The sequence below is a fragment of the Chrysochloris asiatica genome, unplaced genomic scaffold (assembly GCF_000296735.1).
Source record: "Chrysochloris asiatica unplaced genomic scaffold, ChrAsi1.0 scaffold00047, whole genome shotgun sequence".
Lineage (NCBI taxonomy): Eukaryota > Metazoa > Chordata > Mammalia > Afrosoricida > Chrysochloridae > Chrysochloris > Chrysochloris asiatica.
This window is the reverse complement of record NW_006408565.1, coordinates 11,144,360-11,161,787: the sequence shown is the minus strand read 5'-3', so window position 1 is coordinate 11,161,787 and position 17,428 is coordinate 11,144,360. Positions and strand designations below refer to the sequence as shown.

The 17,428-nt window shown below is 48.6% G+C and overlaps 1 protein-coding gene across 1 annotated transcript in view; it reads right to left on the bottom strand.

The window, feature by feature from the left end:
* Positions 1–16,800, bottom strand: part of UBXN11 (UBX domain protein 11) — a 22,348-nt gene extending 5,548 nt beyond the window's left edge. Inside the window, exons 1-7 of the mRNA XM_006862386.1 lie at positions 16,730–16,800; positions 15,990–16,018; positions 15,343–15,441; positions 10,878–10,978; positions 10,385–10,439; positions 9,869–9,945; positions 7,040–7,166 (exon numbers count right to left, since the gene is read on the bottom strand). Of these exons, the coding sequence (XP_006862448.1) occupies positions 7,040–7,166; positions 9,869–9,945; positions 10,385–10,439; positions 10,878–10,978; positions 15,343–15,441; positions 15,990–16,018; positions 16,730–16,800 (559 nt within the window). The remainder of the gene's footprint in view (positions 1–7,039; positions 7,167–9,868; positions 9,946–10,384; positions 10,440–10,877; positions 10,979–15,342; positions 15,442–15,989; positions 16,019–16,729) is intronic.
* Between the last annotated feature and the right edge of the window lie 628 nt (positions 16,801–17,428).

Below are 17,428 nucleotides of genomic sequence, written 5' to 3'. Positions count from 1 at the left end.
CCAACGAGATGGATCGGCCAGGTGGCATCATTGATGGACTCAGGGTGGCAGCGGTGGTGAGGTTGGCCCAGGATCGAGCATTGTTTCGTTCTGCTGTGATGGGGTCGCTATGAGTTGGTTCCGACTCGATGGCACCTGACAACAACAACAACAACAACTACCTTGCCAAACAGGAGCCTCAGGGCACCCCTGAGGCTAAGGCAGGTGTTATTTATCTCTACTTTACACATGAGGAAACAGGTCCACAGAGATGAAAAATGCTGGCTCCAGGGCTGGGATTTGAGGCAGAGCAGACTCTAGAGTCTGTTTTCCCACCCATCTGCACCAGCGGGAGAAGAGGGTCAGGGTCAGGACAGATGTCTCTTAGGTAGGCTGTTGTGACAGAGAGACAGGGGGCAGACCTGAGGCTATGCAAACTGTTTCTAGGTCACACATCTCTATGAGCAGCTTACACAAGCTTGGGCCTCCTCTTCTGAAAAATGTGTGAACATACAGCTGTGCCTGCACTTTGGTGGGTGAGGGGACAGCCATGACAGATGCCAGAGCAACAAATGTAGAAGGCAGATGGGATGGGGACAGGTTGGGGCCTATTCTGAGTCCTTAATGTCACCTTGCCCCCCAAATAAACTGTCCACCAGGATGTAACTAGACACAGTGCACAATATACCCCAGTGACTTTCTGGGCCTTCATGAAGGTGATTTTTCCCGAGGACAGCCAGGCTGTGACAGGATGTGGGTCAGGACTCTGGGGACTCAATTCCCTTCCCCACAGACGTGTAAGCAGCAGTGCTGGGTAAGTACGGATGTGGGTGGCCATGCTTCCTGTTGCCTTGTGGAAGCTGAAGCAGTTAGCCCCAGCTGGCCTTCCCCTCTCCCCACATCCCTTACCATCATAGGGGCTGCACTTGCCCCCTATCTCCTCCTGGGGTTCCCTTGAGATCCTGAAATCGTAGGAGCAACTGGCAGGGAAACCCACCCATATCACCCTGGGTGATCATTGTATGTATGGGTTCAGAATAGTACCTGGATGTTATTTTCCTTTAACAATTACTTTAAGAACAAATAGGTAACACTAAAAATAGCGATTGAGAAAATCTTTCCATTGCAGCCCACCCCTACAGATGAGAAAAGTGAGGCCTGGGAAATCAAAGGACTTGGTCAAAGCAGACCACACAGCACAGAGCCTGAGTGGTCTCAGAGACGCTGACTCCTGGCCCAGTGCTCCTCCCCCTGCACCAAGCTGCTTCCAGGGGCCAAGGCTGTTCTGGGAACTGACACATATGGGTTGTCCATAGGACATGAGAGGCAAGAGGAAGCCCAGGAGATGATGCCAAGATGGAATGAGAGTGCAAAGAGAAGTTTGCTGAGATAACCAGCCCCAGAGGCAGCTCTCAGCGAGTTGGTTTGTGGTTGTTAAGTGCTGTCTGCCGAGTTGGTTCTGACTCATAGAGACCCTGTAGAGGGTTTCCAATGCTATAAATCTTTGTGGGGACAGAAAGTCTCATCTTTCTCCCACAGAGTGGCTGGTAGACTCAGACCAATATAGTTCACAGTCCACTGCTAGCTTGGTGGTGGTTATGCGCCGTGGAGTCGGTTCCGACTCATAGAGACCCTGTACAGGGTTTCTGAGGCTCTGCAAAAGTGAAAGCAGGGTGGGCTGGGCAGGTGTTGGATACAGGGGACTGGAAGTGAGACAAGGGGCCCAAGAAAAAGCAGCCCAAGCCCTGGGTAAGGAATAGACAGGAAGAGCAGGAGGTCCCACACAGCAGGCTTAGGGGAAGCCAGTGAGCTCCTACCCCGAGAGTGGTCAGCAGTGGCTCGACACAGTGCTGACAAGGGAGAGGTATGGTGGTGGGTTAAACAAGGTGACAGAGGTCAGAGGTCAAGTCCCAACTCTGCCCTGAGCTAGCAGCAGAACTAGATAGGACATTTCCTCTTTGTGGAATGGGAAGATAGAGAGAACACTCACCCTGCCCACAGGGAGGAGAGATAGTGAGAACATTCACCCTGCCCACAGGGAGCTATTATGTTCCCACTTTACAGTTGAGGAGACCAGGCCTGGTAAGGTGACCTCCCAGGGTCATGCAGCTTGCAGGACCCAGTTACCTAAGCCTCTGTTTTCAGTGACTGTGCACATTACTTCTCGGTGTTGCTTCTTGCAGAGGGTTCCTTGATAGGGAGGGTAGCACACCCTACTTTAATATCTTTTGATTTTATATATATTAAAAGGGGGGGGCTGTGGAGGAGCAGGGAGATGTGGCAATTAAGTCTGAGCTCCTTGACTCAACTCTCAAGGCCCTCAGAGCTGGTCTTCCCAGCCTCCCCTCAGCAGTGCCTCGGCTCATGCTCAAGGCATCACAGCATCCTCCTGGACTCTGGTGCCAGACTGCCAACCTCTGCCATTTCCTGTGTGATCTTGGGCAAGTGGGCCAACCTCTCTGCATCTCTGCTTCCTATTCTGCAATACAAAGACAATAACAGCCTCCACTTCACAGCGGAAGTGACTGGCAGATGTTGTCATTCATACCCCACTCTACTGTTCATCATTGCGCAGAGGCTGCTCTGACTCACCCCCACTTCCTCCAAAAAACTGTCCCAGAAGCCTCCTCCTGGTGGCTTCTTCTCGGTTCTGGGAGTCCCTGGACCCATTTCTCAGCCCTTGTTACAGGCTGTTGTTTTCTGTTTGCTTGTTTGTCTCTTCAACCACATTGGTGTCTCCTCAACCACACTAGAAGTTCCCCAAGTGCAGAGCTAGAGCAACCAACCTGGGCCTGGCACAGAGTAAAGGAGATGGGCCAGCCTGCGTGTGGTAAGTGCCACAGTGGGGGCTGCTGAACCCAGAGGAGCCAGGCCCTGCTGTGGTCAGCAGGTGAGTGGTGGCCTTGCAGGTCCCTGAGAGAACTGCCACTCTCAGCTCCACTGCCCTCCCTCCGCCTCATGGAGAGCCTGCTGCTACTGGAAATGGAACTACTAGTACTTCACATCCTGGTGCAAGACCCTGTACTGCGGACTTCGTCAATGTTCATTACGCCCCTCAGAGGAGCCAGTGGGAGGAAAACAGGTTCTAGGAAGCAGGTCACTGCTAGAAGCACAGAACACCCACATGCCAGAGGTGGATTTGAGCTCAGCCTGCTCCATCCCACCATAGTTCTCTCTGGTACTTCCCCAGCCCGTTCTGTGCAGGGGATAGGCTAGTCTCCCCCAAACATGCTGACAGGTCATGCCTCACTGGATAGGAAGCCTACCACCAGCAAACTCCATGTGCATGCACACACCTGACCCATGTGCCCGGCACTGGGCTAGGCACTCAAGACCTGGGAACAGCATCGTGACAATGAGTATAGTCCCTGTAGTCTGTCTTCACAGATGAGGAAATGGACTCGGGATGGTTAAACAATCTGCCCCTACCAGATCAGAGTCCCTCACTCTTCAGCCTGAGTCACTAAAGCCTCCCTCTAAAGCAACGTCCATTCCTACAATGCCCTGGACAGCTATGAGAGACAGCACAGTGCATGTGGGGAGGAGGTCCACTTTGAGTCAAACTTCAGAGGAGACAATGTGGACTTGGCACTTCTGGAGGGAATGAATACCAGCTTGAGTGAGCAGGGTTTGAGATGAAAATGAGGGTGGGGAAGAATCTAGACCGCCTGGGGCCTGGGCCACACCAATCTGAGGGGCTAAAGGGAAGACCCATGACCGCCATGCCAAACCTAGATTGAGAAACTCAGGATTTGATGAAAGGATAGTGGGGGTAAAGGGAGCTGTCAAGAAGAGGTAAGAGATGCAGAGGAGTGCAGGAACTTGGTGGGGGTTAGGGGGAGGATGAGGCAGACTCTCCCAGAGGAGGACATGGAGGATCCAGAGGAGCTTAGAGAGGAGGATGGGGAGGAGGGAGAGAGACGTTGGGGGGGGTATGGGGGGTGGAGGAGAGGGGAGTGAAGAGTTCAGAATTAACCTGAACTCTCAGCTCTGAAGCTCAATACCTGGCCAGATGGTGGTGTGCCCACAGCAGGAAGGCACCTTTCATGTCTCTGTACACCCTGAAGCACCTGGCCCCACATCCTCTGGAGGGAGTGGGGCGGGGAGGTGAGTGATTCAGCCTGAGGTAAACCATTTCAAGGACACCCTTCATGGGCCCATTTGATCCTCATCCCTAAGGCAGTTAGCCTCTGGCTCTAGAATGTTCTGAATCATTCCCCTGTTTAGACCAACACAGATGTTCTGGCTCCCACATCCATTGACCTGCTGCCCCAGGGTCCATGGGGGTGGAGTCCAAGGGAGCTAGGGGTCATGACCCCAGGGGGTCCCTCAGGCAGGAGGAGCAGGCTGGCATCTGGGGGCTGAAGGCAGTGGGGCACAGAAAAGGGAGGGACCCAGGAAGAAAAAATGCTAGAAATGAAAAATGTGTCACTCATCTGGCAGAACAGTGAAATCAAGTGCCCCTCCCATGTTGAAAAGCAAAACAAAAAAACTAAAAGGGGGTACAGAAGGGACATGTGACTTTCACAGTTGCTTTAAAGTCAGCCCTACTGCAAATATAAATGAACAAAACACAATAGAGCAAGGCTGCTCTCTTTTTTGGAGGGAGTGAGGAGAATCCACAGAGCCAGATCCAGAATCCAGCCATCTGGTCTGTTTGGGATTGTGTGTGTTGTAAATCCTTAACACTCTAGAAGTGCTGAGATGCTAACCAGAAGCGACGGGATCCCCCCCCCCCCCCCCAGGAGAAAGATGTGGCAGTCTGCTTCTGTAAAAATGTATAGCCATGAAAACCTTCTAAGGCAGTTATACCCTGTCTTACAGGGTCAATAGTCCATTTGGAACTAGATTTTATTTGTTATGTTAATGAAGAGATATTAGTGTAGAGAGATGTGTGCTTTACGTCAAGCTCTTTTGAGATATAAAAGAAGCTAAGTGGTGGTGGTGGTGGTATGCCGTGGAGTTGGTTCTGACTCATAGCGACCCTGCGTAGGATTTCCGAGGCTGTAAATCTTTGGTTGGTTGGTTGTGTGCCATGGAGTCGGTTCCGACTCATAGTGACCCTGTATATGGCTTCTGAGGCTGTGAATCTTTATGGGAGAAGAAAGTCTCATCTTTCTCTTGCAGAACAGTTGGTAGTTTCAAACTGCTGACCTTGAAGTCAGCAGCCCAACTGGTAACCACTATGCTACCAGAGCGCCTTCCTTAAAAGAAGATTCAGCAAGCAGAGATGGGGGAAGCTAGATGCGAAGCCACATGAAGATCAGCAAGGAGTCAAGGAACAAGAACCATTCCTCAGAGGCAATAGAGAGAGGCTTCCCCTAGAAGGCTCTGAATTTGAAGGCTAGCCTCCTAAACTGTGAGAAAATAAATTCTGTTTGTTAAAGCCATCCACTTGTGGTATTTATTGCAGCACTAGATAACTAAGATATTCCCCAAAGGACCAGGAGGAAGGCTTCCCCTCCAACAAGATGCAGGACTATGTGATGAATGAGACCAACTTGCTATGCAAGCCACTACCCCTGGACCCCAGGGACAGATGTTCTGCCAGGGCCTCGCCTCTCACTCAGGTGGGGGTCTGTGGGGAGCTCTTCCCACAGCACTCCTGCCCAGGGTTCAGTTATCGTGTTTGAGCAGCAGACATACCCAGCGTTGTCCTGGGCAGCAGAGCCATGTCCTACCATCTCCTGTCATCACCTAGATGCTACACAGATCCTCATTCTGTCACATCCCAAATGGATTCAACATCTTCCCTACAGTCATGCTGCCTGGGCTCATCTCTGACTGCTCCTGCCCGCCTAAATCTCTCTGCCCACCCCTTCTTTTCATCCCCACCACTATCACCCTTCTTATGGGTACCACATTATCTTCTGCCCAGATTACTGTAACTGTCATCCAAGCTTTAAGTCTTGCCCCCTCCACTCAGCAGTCAGTCTTCTGACTTCTTCAGTGCCTCAGTGTGCCCATCTGTAAAATGGAATAACCCATGGCCTGTGTCAAGGATTTTATGAACATGCTTTGAAAGCTACAAGTGTTAACACAAATGGGAAGTAATACTCTTAGAACAAGCAGTGGGGCAGTTGGGACTTGAGATTTTAAGAGGCCTGTCCAATGCCCAGGTCTAAACAGAAGTAGGAGGTTCATGTATTGAATCTGGATTTTTCCTGAGCAGGAAACAAGAACTAAAGAGAGTGTCATCTTCCAAATGGCCCCCTTGGGAGCTAAACTCATGTTCCCTTGAGAATGTCACTGCCTTCTTGGAAGATAATGTCAGAGACTGGGGCAAAAAGTTTGGAAAACAATAAGAGCTTCTACTTGTTGGGAATATCACAGGCTAGTCAGTGCTTAGTGCATATCTCTATTAACTCGTCTTCTTGTATTTCTGAGGGGAAGAGTGTTGTCCTCATTTTCTTGATGAGGAACTCGAGGCTTAGAAAATGGATGTCATTTTTCCATGCCACACCTGGAATAAGCCATGGTGTCAAGATGAGGACTACTCAAGCCTGACTAACTCAGCCTGGACATCAACCAGCTGGACATCAACCTCCATTCTTTGAAGACAGACCTGACTTTCAGGAACAGCCGGTTCCATGGCCCCAAATCCCAGGGGTGCAGTCCCTTTAGTATTAACAGTTAAAAGTAAAATGTGGTGGGAGTCCCATCAAAGCAGATAGATGTCAATGGTCTGGAAAGAGGATGCCTAGCCGTGGACCTGGAGCAGCTGGCTTCCAAAACAGCTGGTTTTTTGTTTTGTTTTGTTTTTAAATAAAAAGGGATGGATGCCATTTTGTAAACTCCGAACCCTGAGGCAAGTGAGGTCCATGGTAACATCTTGTATCTCTGGGTCTCTGGAGTCTTTGTAGGATGACCAATCAGAGAGCCTGAGGTGAGAGCTGAAGGAGAAATTTAACCAGCAGGTGAGATAGTCAGTGACAAAGGATATAGTCTTTTCTGAACTGTGTCAGGGACAAGGTACAGAAGAGATGGTTTCAGAAATGTCAAGAAGAAATGGTTGGAGAATTCTCTGTGTAAAAGAGGCCAGAGATAATCCCTACTTTACCTGGCTTCCAGAATTTCTTGACCGTCATCCAGTCCTTGTCGCTAGTCTCTGAGACTGTCTTGCCCTCTGAGTCCTCCTGGTCCATGGGCTCGCCCGCCCACTGTAGGCCGTAGTCACTGAGGAACCGCTAGTGGGAGAGAAAGGGGAGATGCCAGGGCACCGTCAGCTCAGCCCCTTCCAAGGGAAAAGGCAGCATCTGCCCCATGTCTAGCCTAAATCCTCAGCTTTCCGAAGCAAACTGGACAAAGTGGATGTTCTAGGGAATGTTAGCCACTTCCTGACTATGTGACCTTAGAAAAGCCACTTCACCTCCTAGAGCCTCAGACTCCTCTTCTATCAAATGGAGATGAAGCACTTGTCCCTGAAAGGTTGCTAGGAAGACAGATGATTTATGTCAAATATTTAGCAGGGTGCCAGGCACAAGTAAGAACTTTATCAAGTTAGCCATTATGGCTTTGTGAAACCATGTGAGGTCAAGCTTCAGTGGCTCTGGACTAAATGTGAGGAGGGACATCCTGCCCTGCAGGAATGGAGAGGACATGGCCACCACAGGCTAGTCTCACTAGGGCTTGGTCTCACATCCTCTCTGTTACAAGCCATCTTGAATTGCCTATACTTCCTGTTGCTGCTTCCTTATATCCCTTTCTTTCCGCCCTCTCCACAACTTACTAAAGCTGCTTGTGAGACAACCAACAACAATCTACAAGTTATCAAAACACAGGTCATACTTTTGTCTTCGTCTCTTCCAACAAATGCCTGGTTTTCCTCCTACCTCATGAGCTGTTATTCCTTTTCAATTTACTTTGCTGTTTCCCATCTATGAGGGGCTTCAAAAAGTTTGTGTGAAAATGGAAAGAAAAGATAATGGAATTTTTCCATGAACTTTTGAAGCCCCCTCATATTTGTTGATATGTAACATCTGTGTTGGAGTCCCCTTCATACTGAGCCCCCTTCATACATTCATTCCTTTGTGGTTCAAATCATTCCAAATACATATATGCACAGTACCCACATTGATATCTATCTAGTACAGACCTCACCCTTGAGCCCCAAACTCAAATGTCTAGTTATCTACTCTTAGATGGTGTGGCGTTGGAGGATAAACACAGGACTGCATATTTGGTTTGAAACACAAGTTTGGCAGTGCAAACTCACCAGCTGCTCCTCAGAAACTATACAGGGTTGCTGTGAGTTGAACCAACTTGATGGCACTTAACAACAACAACACGCTTAGGTGTCTAAGAGTCATCTCAAAATTAACTCGTTCAAAACATTCATGAACTCCCTGCCTCCCCTCCAGGTTTTCCTGCCTCAGTTAATGGTATCCTCACCCATGTCCCATTCCTTACTGGAACCCATCATCCCTGATGACCCACAAGGCCTGTGGACACCAGTTCCAAAGCAGACTTAAATCTGTCCACTTTGTCAATCTTTTCTGCTGCCATCCTAGTTCACAAATTGCTGTCACTTCTCTGCTGGACAAGTATAACAGCTGCTTCCCCCTCCCACTTGTGCACCCCTGACAACCCTTCTCTGCACAGCAGGGTGACCTTTTAGTCATGTTGCTCCTCTAACCAAAACCTTCCTATGGTTTCCCATTCTTGGAACCGAATCCAACCCTCATCGTGATCTGGCCTCTGTCTGCTCTTCTTGTTCCCTCTCTTGTTCACCACAACCACAGACTGAAAGCCAAGTTTGTATGGCTTGTAGCTACAGCTGAGGCTTGGAGCTTGCTTTCAACCTCATAAGAGGTTGGGGCTTTCGTAACTAACTCTGCATAGAAAGGGAGAGAGGAGAGACCCTGGCACAGAAAGGAGAGAACTTTCCAGAGTTCCGGCAGGGCCAAAGTGTGCCTGGGGCCTTTTCTTGTGCCTGGTGTCCCTCCAGTTCAATTCTAGCTTCACTTTCCCTATGCTCCAGACCCTCCTAGGATAGACCCTCCCTCCTCAGTGACTCCTGATCCCAGCCCTATCATGCCATCAACTCAGCACTTGGTGCTGGGTTGTGATGTCCATCTCTCCCAACAGACTCAAAAATAGAGCCTGGGTCTGATGAATGTGCATTGCCTGAGCTCCTGGTACAGAAGAGCTGGGCATGGGTCTTGAAGTCTTGAAGTGCTGTTTGAGCGATAAGTGGGGGAGTGAGCGGAGGCAGGACTAACTAAATCACGGGATGAGAAGTCATGTTCACAATAGGGAATGACTTTGGCCACATCAGTCATCATATGTGCCCGGCCCTCTGCTGGATACTGGCCTGGGGCAAAGAACATACAGGAAGTGGTCCCTCTCATGGAGCACATGGTGTGTGGCAGGACAGAGAGATGAGATACTAAGACAGTGTAGGCAGAGAATGTGCCATGGTAAGAGGCCAGGGAGGGTCCCCTGAAACAGTGACCGCAATTTGAGACTGAGGATAAGTGAAAACTGACCAAAAGAAGTCATGGGCTAAGGTCTTGAGGTGGAAAAGAGTTCCAAGTAGTCAAAGAACCAGCGAAAGAGCTTCGTGGCTTGAGCAAAGTGTGAAGGGGTGAGTAGTTCAGGATGTCACTGAAGCAGTAGGAAGGGGATAGCCCACGCTGGCTATGGGAATCGCTCTGCTGTTTAACCCAAGAGCAACGGAGAGCTCTGAGGTCTACTGAGCAAGAGAGTGGTATTTTCAGGACCCAAAAAGTGAGTGTGCCCTGGCATTAGACATCTCCTTGGCTCTTTAGATTCTAGGTTAAACATGAGCCAGACCCCTGGTTGGGATGGAGGTACCAAAGAAGTGGTCTATAACCCACTACCTAAGGGGCAGATCCCCAGAGCCAGGGACTGAGGTCCCGCCACTCACCTCCATCTCATTGACCTGCCGTTGTAGCTGCGTGCACATGTTCTCCAGTTCCTCCTGCCGCTGCAGGGCCGCCCCGCCTTCAGGGAAAGATGGGAACAGGGTTCAGGAGTCCCTGGTCAGAGGCTACCAGGCCACCTCTGGAGAAGCTTCCCTCAGAGAACATGAGGGATCCCCAACAACTGCCTCAGGTCCCATCTCTCTGGTCTTCCTACTTTACTTGAGAGGAGACGCTACAACAGGAGATTAGCACCCCCAAGTCCCAGGTCCTGAGGGTGGACCTGACTCTCCTCTACATTTCAGATGGTGTACTTGGTGCTTGGACTGAATTCTGTCTGCCTTTGGAGGCTCAGTCCCACATAGGATGGTGCTGAACAACTCAAGCACTGTCCTGGATGTGTGCCTTCCCCACAGGACTCAGCTGTCCAGACCCTATCACATCCCTGATGCACAGAAGTCACTGTGCAAGTACTCAGGAGCTGGCAGCCTGGGGAGGTGCCCACTGAGAGGATCGCTTACACTGGTTCTGCTGAAGGCTCTGCACCAAGTCCTCCAGGGCCAGTATCTTCTTATCCTGAAGCAGCAAGACACAGGGTCAGCATGAGACCTTTTGACTCCCAGAGCCCAAGGGAGTAGGGAGTGGGTGATCCCCAGCCCCTCCGATGGGACGATCTAGAATTTGTGCCTATGTGGAGATGCTGAGGAACCTAAAGCCCTTTGGCACAGTCTTGTTCTTGTACCTCAGATAACCCAGGTAATTGGAAATGAAATGAGGGAAGGTGTGTCTAGGGGTGCAGTGCTCAGTCAGCCATCAATTGTGGAGAAGGACCCTAGTCTCTCTGCTTAGGATCATGGGGATCTTGGTCAGTCCCAGGTCCAGATGAGTCCTTCTACCAGGTAGTTCAGCACAGGTGGTGGTTCCAGAACCCACAGTCTCTGGCCTCATCACTGGTCTCTCTGTCCAGCTCCACCCTTCAGACTGGACCCTGGCCCTTCCCGCCTGGTATCCCACCTTGGACAGTATCTCCATGGACTGGGTCTTCACCTGCTGCTCCAGATCCTGCAACTTCCTGGCCATGGAGGACATCGTGTCTGAGTTCCGAAGCACAGCACCTGCTAACCAGACAAGTCATTTGGCGCTCAGGCTGAGAACTGAGGGAGGCTGGGGATGGGGGAGTCAACGAGCTGAAATAAAAGTAATGATAATAGCTAACATTTATGCATCAATCAGGAACTGTTCTAAAACTTTTATGTTTGTCCATTTATGTAATTCTGACAGTATACCTATGAGATAAAGAAATTGTTATCATAGGAAGATTAAGGAATTTATCCAAGATCACACAGTTAGCAGTAAGTGGTGACATGTATACATTACATTATCTTGAAGTATTCTTGTCAGAAAGTTTACCCTCCATCTAATCAAGCCACATTAATACAACCTGGATGGCAAACAATCAAATCTGTAATGTAGAACATTCTGCAAAACTCAGTGTTATTTTTTTAAGAAGGTAGGAAGACTGCTCTGAATTAAGACACCACAGAGAGAAAGCAATGAGATGCAGGGCATGAAACTCAGTTGGATCCTAGATCACAGGGGGAAAGAGCTTTAAGAGCTATTTTGATCAGACACAAAAGGACAAATATTATATGGTGGTGGTGGTATGCTGTGGTGTTGGTTCTGACTCATAGCGACACTGTACAGGGTTTCTGAGGCTATAAATCTTTATAGGAGCAGAACGCCTCATCTTTCTCCCGCGGAACAGCTGGTAGTTTTGAACTGCTAACCCTGAGGCTAGCAGCCCAATTCATAACCACTATACTACCAGAGCTCCTTAAATATTATTTAAGCCCATTTAAATGAAATTCCTAAAATAAGCAAATGCATAAAAGCAAGTCTATTAGTGGTCACAAGATGTTAGGGGAAAAAGGGCCTGGGAGTTATTGCTGAAGGAATTGAATTTCTGTCTTAGGTGATGGGAAACTTTTGAAGTGGAATAGTGTGATGAAAGCTTAACATGATGAATGTAGTTAATGTCACTGAATTCTATGCTTAAAATGGTTAAAGTGACAAAAATGTCAAAAAGAGTCTTGTGGACATTGGAGGAAATCTGAATGAAGGACATTTGATAGTATTATGAACTATTTATGTTCTTAGATGTGATCATAGCATTACAGTTATGTGTTTCCTTATTCTTACAGTATGTACATATTCAAAGGTGAGATGTCATGGTATTTGCAATTTATTTCTAACTGGTTGATTAAAAATATGCATTAACATTCATATGTATGTATATGGAGTTCTGGTGTGGTGCTGTGGGATAAGCACAGGACTGCTAACCCAAGTTCGGTGATTCAAACCTACCAGCTGCTCCTTAGAAACCCTATGTAGGGTCCTTATGAGTCAGAACCAATGTGACAGCGTTTAACAACAACAACAAAATATGTATATATGGAGAGGGAAGGAGAAAGGAAGCGTGGCAAAGTGTTGAAAATCTAGATGGAATCCATGTGGTTGTTAATATACTATTATCTCAACTTTTTTGTAGGCTGGAAATTGTTCAAAATAAAACGTTTAGGAAAAGATAAAAAGAGACAGACACAGGAAGAAAGGCTCTCCTCTTGCCCTGGATGTGGCCCTTTTAACGGGTGAGGATGGAGCTACAGCCAGCATCCCACAAGCAGGAGGGGCTGTCAGGCTGAAGATGATCTCAGGGGGAAGATGGAAAATGCATCTTTTTGTTGTTGTTGTTTTTAATTAGTAACTTGTTTTGTTGTTGAGAATATGTACAAGAAAAGCATACACCAATTCACATTTCTTTCTATATGTCTAGTTGAGCGACACTGATAACATTCTTCAGGTTGTGTAACCTTTCTCACCCTCCTTCCCTGAGTTGTCCCTTTCCCATGAACATACACTCACTGTCCTCTCACATTCCTATCTACTCTTTTGAGTTGCTATAGTCAGTTTGATTCCATGTAGGTGAGCACAATGCTCAAGGCAGACATTCTTTGCTAGTTAAGCTAAATTATTGTTTGGTTTTAAGAAGATTTCAGGGCATGTTTTCCATTTAAGGTTAAAGATGATCTCCGGGCAATAGTTTCAGAGCTTTATCTAGCCTCTCTGGCTTTAGAAAGTCTGAATTCCATGAACATTTGAAATTCTGTTCTACATTTCCCCTTTTAGGTCAGGATTCTTCTATAGAATCTTTGCTCAAAATGTTCAATACTAGTAGCTGGATACCACCCAGAGAAAACCTTTAGCTGTTGATGATGTCTTTAAGACATCATCAACTTCTTCTTAAACCTTCTTTAATAGCCTTGTTGGTAAAGTAAGGGTATTCTTTGACTTATACTCAAAACTTCCTAACTAAGCATCTTGGTGAAGTGACATAACATAGTCCTCAAAGATAACATTATACATCCTACTTTGGTGAGTAGTGACTGGGTCTTAAAAGCTTGTGAGTGGCCACTTAAGATGCAACTATTGGTCTCTCTCCGTCTAGTGCTTTGATAGAATGAAAAACTCAAGAAAACAATTAGTCCAAAGGACCACACAAATTTCGGAGTCCACTACCCTGAGAACTAGACAGTGCCTAGCTACCACTACCGACTGCTCTGATCGGGATCACAGTAGATGATCTTGGATGGAGTGGGTGAAAAATTAGGAACAAAACTCAAAATTATTTACAAAGAACAGACTCTATCATATTATTGGTATGGTAGAGGTTGATAGAGCTATGGAGACTACTATGATCCTTAGACACTTTTCAAACTTGGAACTGGACCCACCCCCAGGATCACTATGCAGCCAAATGATAGATACACCTAAAAAATGTAACAGTAGCACCCTCTCCTCAGAACAATCAACATATGCAATTACCCAGTAACAAAGCTCAGAAGGCCAAAAGGAGCAGGAAAGAAGGATGAAAGGAAACAGGGAACCCAGGAAGGAAGTAGGAAGAGTGTTGTTACATTGAAATGATTGCAACTAGTGTTAGGAACTCTGGTAGCGTAGTGGTTACGAATCGGGCTGTGAACCTTAAGGTCTAGCAGTTCGAAACTACCAGCCGCTCCGCGGGAGAAAGATGAGGCTTTCTACTCCCGTAAAGATTTACACCCTCGGAAACCCTGTACAGGGTCGCTATGGGTCGGAACCGACTCGACGGCACTTAACAACAACAACAGTGTTAGGAAACAAAGTGTATATAGATTGTTGAGTGGAAAACTAACTTGTTTTGTCAACTTCTACCTAAACCACAATTAAAAAAGAATTTTTTTTTTGAAGCTTCCTGACTGATATAGCCAGCGAAAAACACATTTGGAAACTGTCTGCACTTATAGCATGGGTGTGCTCACAGAGGTCACAGGTGGCGAAAGAAAAGAGAATCCAGCCAGGAGAACAACCACAGGAAAGCTGGGAGGAAGAGAAGGAGCTAGGATAACAACCAGGTGGCATGGCAGCCTCAGAAGACTGTGTTCTGTGAAGGAGGGACAGTGAACTCTGCTGAGTGAAGCTAAGCAGAAACATGAAAGAGGACTGAATGGTGGGGGACAGACACCTGCTGTGTAGGTGGAAGTGAATAAGAGAAGAGAAGAGGAGAGAAGATGCAGACAGCTCTTTTTAGAGGGCGAGCTGGCTATTGTGATTACTACTGAAAGAGTTCCCAGATGGGCTGCAGGAGACTCTCACTTTTGATTGTGACTAAATGGCTAAGGGACCTTGGATCAGCCTCCTCCCATCTCTGGGCCTCAATTCCCCCACCTGTAAAATGGAGGAAGTGTTGGGTTAAAGATTATCACTGACTTGATAGGTGGCCACCACTCTGAGTTCCCTCTATGTAGCAGGCACTGGCTACCGGCCCTCTGCCCAGTAGTATTTAATCGAATTCACCCCTCAACACACTGAGCTCGGTGTTTGCATCCCCACTTAACAGAGGAGGAAATGGAGACAGAGACCCAAGATATCACAACTAGCAGAACTCAACCCTCATCTCCAGCTCCTCCAGACTCTCAGCTCAGACTCTGATCCTGCCAAGTCTCCTCTTCTTCCCAGACCTGCTAAATCCTTCTTCCTCTGGAAATCCACCTGGTCAGCCCGCCTCAGGCACCTCCATGATGTCACCTCCATAGCCCATTGTGGATGGTGGGAGCCAGGTTAGGTGAGCTATCCGGAAGACTCTGGGCCTTTCTCAGAGCCTTGGGGAAGCAGAAAGCTGGGCTGACCTCTGTGACCCTGAATCCCTCTCTGACCCTGAATCCTGGACCCAGTGACACCACACATGATGGGAACTCTTGCTGGGTCCACTCCAGAGGCTCTAGCCACAGGTAGCCCTACCTGTAGAGCCAAGAGCAGGGCCTACATGGGTTTATGCCAAACCAGGATCTAAAAGGTCAGGAGTAGGTGGTGAAGAGTAGGCACCATCCCTTCCTGGAACTCTGGGACTCCCTCCTCCTGCCCCCGGGGCCTCTGCTCTCACCTTGCCTACCCACAGGGGCGCCTATGTTTCCATAGCAGGAAGGGACCGAGAATCTTTCTTCCGAGTCATGTCCATCATTCAGCATATCCACCTCATCTTCTGCAGACAAGGATGTACAGGTCACTGTCCTGGGTCACGGCCTGACTCCTGTCCCCCAAGGGTGTGCGGATAGAAAATGTGGGAGATGAGATGCAAAGATCCAACCAGAATGGGCTGCCTCTGGGAATTCTCCCCAGGCCAGCTTCTGGGGGGGACCTGCGCAGCCATGGGGCCAGTAGTGGGTTGGGATCCAAATGCCTGAGTCTACAGCAGTCAGAGCATTGAAGTGAGGATGGGGTTTCAGAGAGGAAAGGTTGTAAGGGACGAAAGGAGGCAGCCCCCTCATGTCTCTAGGCCTCCGCCAGCTAACCCGTGGTGGACTGAGGGCCTCAAATGTTAGTGATGCTATCTCTGTCAGGGTGTGGAGCTTCCCAATCTGAACGCTGCGGGGAGGGAAGGCCATCCTCTGGGAGGGGCTGGGAGCTACAGATAACACAGCATTCAGGTCAGTACACTGGCTCATCAGGGGTGTTCATCATGTGTCTTCTCACCATCCGACCAACCCCAAGGAGGCCCAGCTCAACAGGAAGACAGGAGCCTATACTTACCATCTCCGTAGATTTTTATCCCTCGTCTCCTGGGAACCCGAGCAGAAGGAGAAGGAAGAAATGTAAGTTAAGGTCTCCTGGGTTGCAGGGATGCAGAGCAGGGCCTGTCCTCCACCCCTGCTAGGGTTAAAGAGGCTGGAGGCTGGGTCTCTCCCTCCTGAGCACATTCACCCCCAATCCTATTCTTAACATGAAAGCCAAGGGACATGTTTGGGGTATCCAACTCCTCCCAACAGGGAAGGATGAGGCAGAGCAGAAAGGCAGAGTCTTGGGTGGGAATCCTAGAGGATTTCCTAAGCTAACCACCCCAGCCTCAGCTCTGCCCTGAAACTTCGGTGGGTCTCCTTAGCCTTAGAATAACTCAAAGTGGTGTTTGGGAGAGCTAGAAGGAAAAAAGAAGCATAAAAGAGAAGCTTTGAAAAGATGAAAGTGCTACACAGTTGACCTCGCTCTACCCTTTAGAGAGAGCCCAGCACAAGGCTTGGGCTGGAATAGGTACACCATCAATGTTTGCCGAGTTAATAAATGGACAGAGGATGGTGAGTCATTCCTCTAGGGCCCATGCATTACTAGATAGCACAATGCAGTTTATGGTTAGACCCAAAGTAGAGCTTCTAAAAAGAAAGTATAAAGAAAAAGATAAGGCAGTCAGGGAAAGTTAATTTTTTATATTCCCCAATACATCAAGAGTCGTTCAGTGGGACCACAGAAAATTGAGAAGCCCCCACGAGGCACCTTACCCTAGATTCACAGGCTCTGATGACAGGGGCACTCTCCGGGTCTTTCTAAGAGACGCCAAAGGTGAGCTCATAGTTCTACTTCTAGCTTCTAGCCATCAGGAACTTCCTGAGAAGAAAGATAGAAGTCAGCTCTTAGGAGCAGAGGGAACCAGGAGGGCCCAGAAGCTGGCCTGAAGCTCTGTCTTCCCTGGATACTTTCCCTAGGAGGGAGCACTGTCCAGGAAGCAGTCCAACAGAAGTTTCTGGAAGAAGCTCAGCCATAGCCCTGCCTTGGATCCCAGCACTGATGTCTGCCTATTCCTCAGGCAATCAGCTCTCTGCTCTGACTCTAAAAGTCTTTGCCCTGGTGGTACTTGGGAAAGGGTGTGGGCAAGATGCAGAGCTAGGTCAGAAGCCTAGCATTCTCCCAAGGTTAGGGTCTGGCACAAGACTATCCAGGAGGCCTGGGGCTTTAGTTGACACAAATCCAGGTCTCTCTGCCCCTCCTGCCCAGCAAGGGAACCCACACTGCCTGATGGCAGCCTCTCTGGCCTTTATTCTGGAGATTGGCACTTCAGGGGGAGCCCTTTTCCAAAGACCAAGTGCAGAATTGCCCTACCTCTACCATCCAGCCTCCCAAGTCTGCCCCACCCTGCCACGGACCCTGCCCCTGTCTTGTCTGGCAACTGGATGACTTGTGTGGCCAGTGGGACAAGCCCT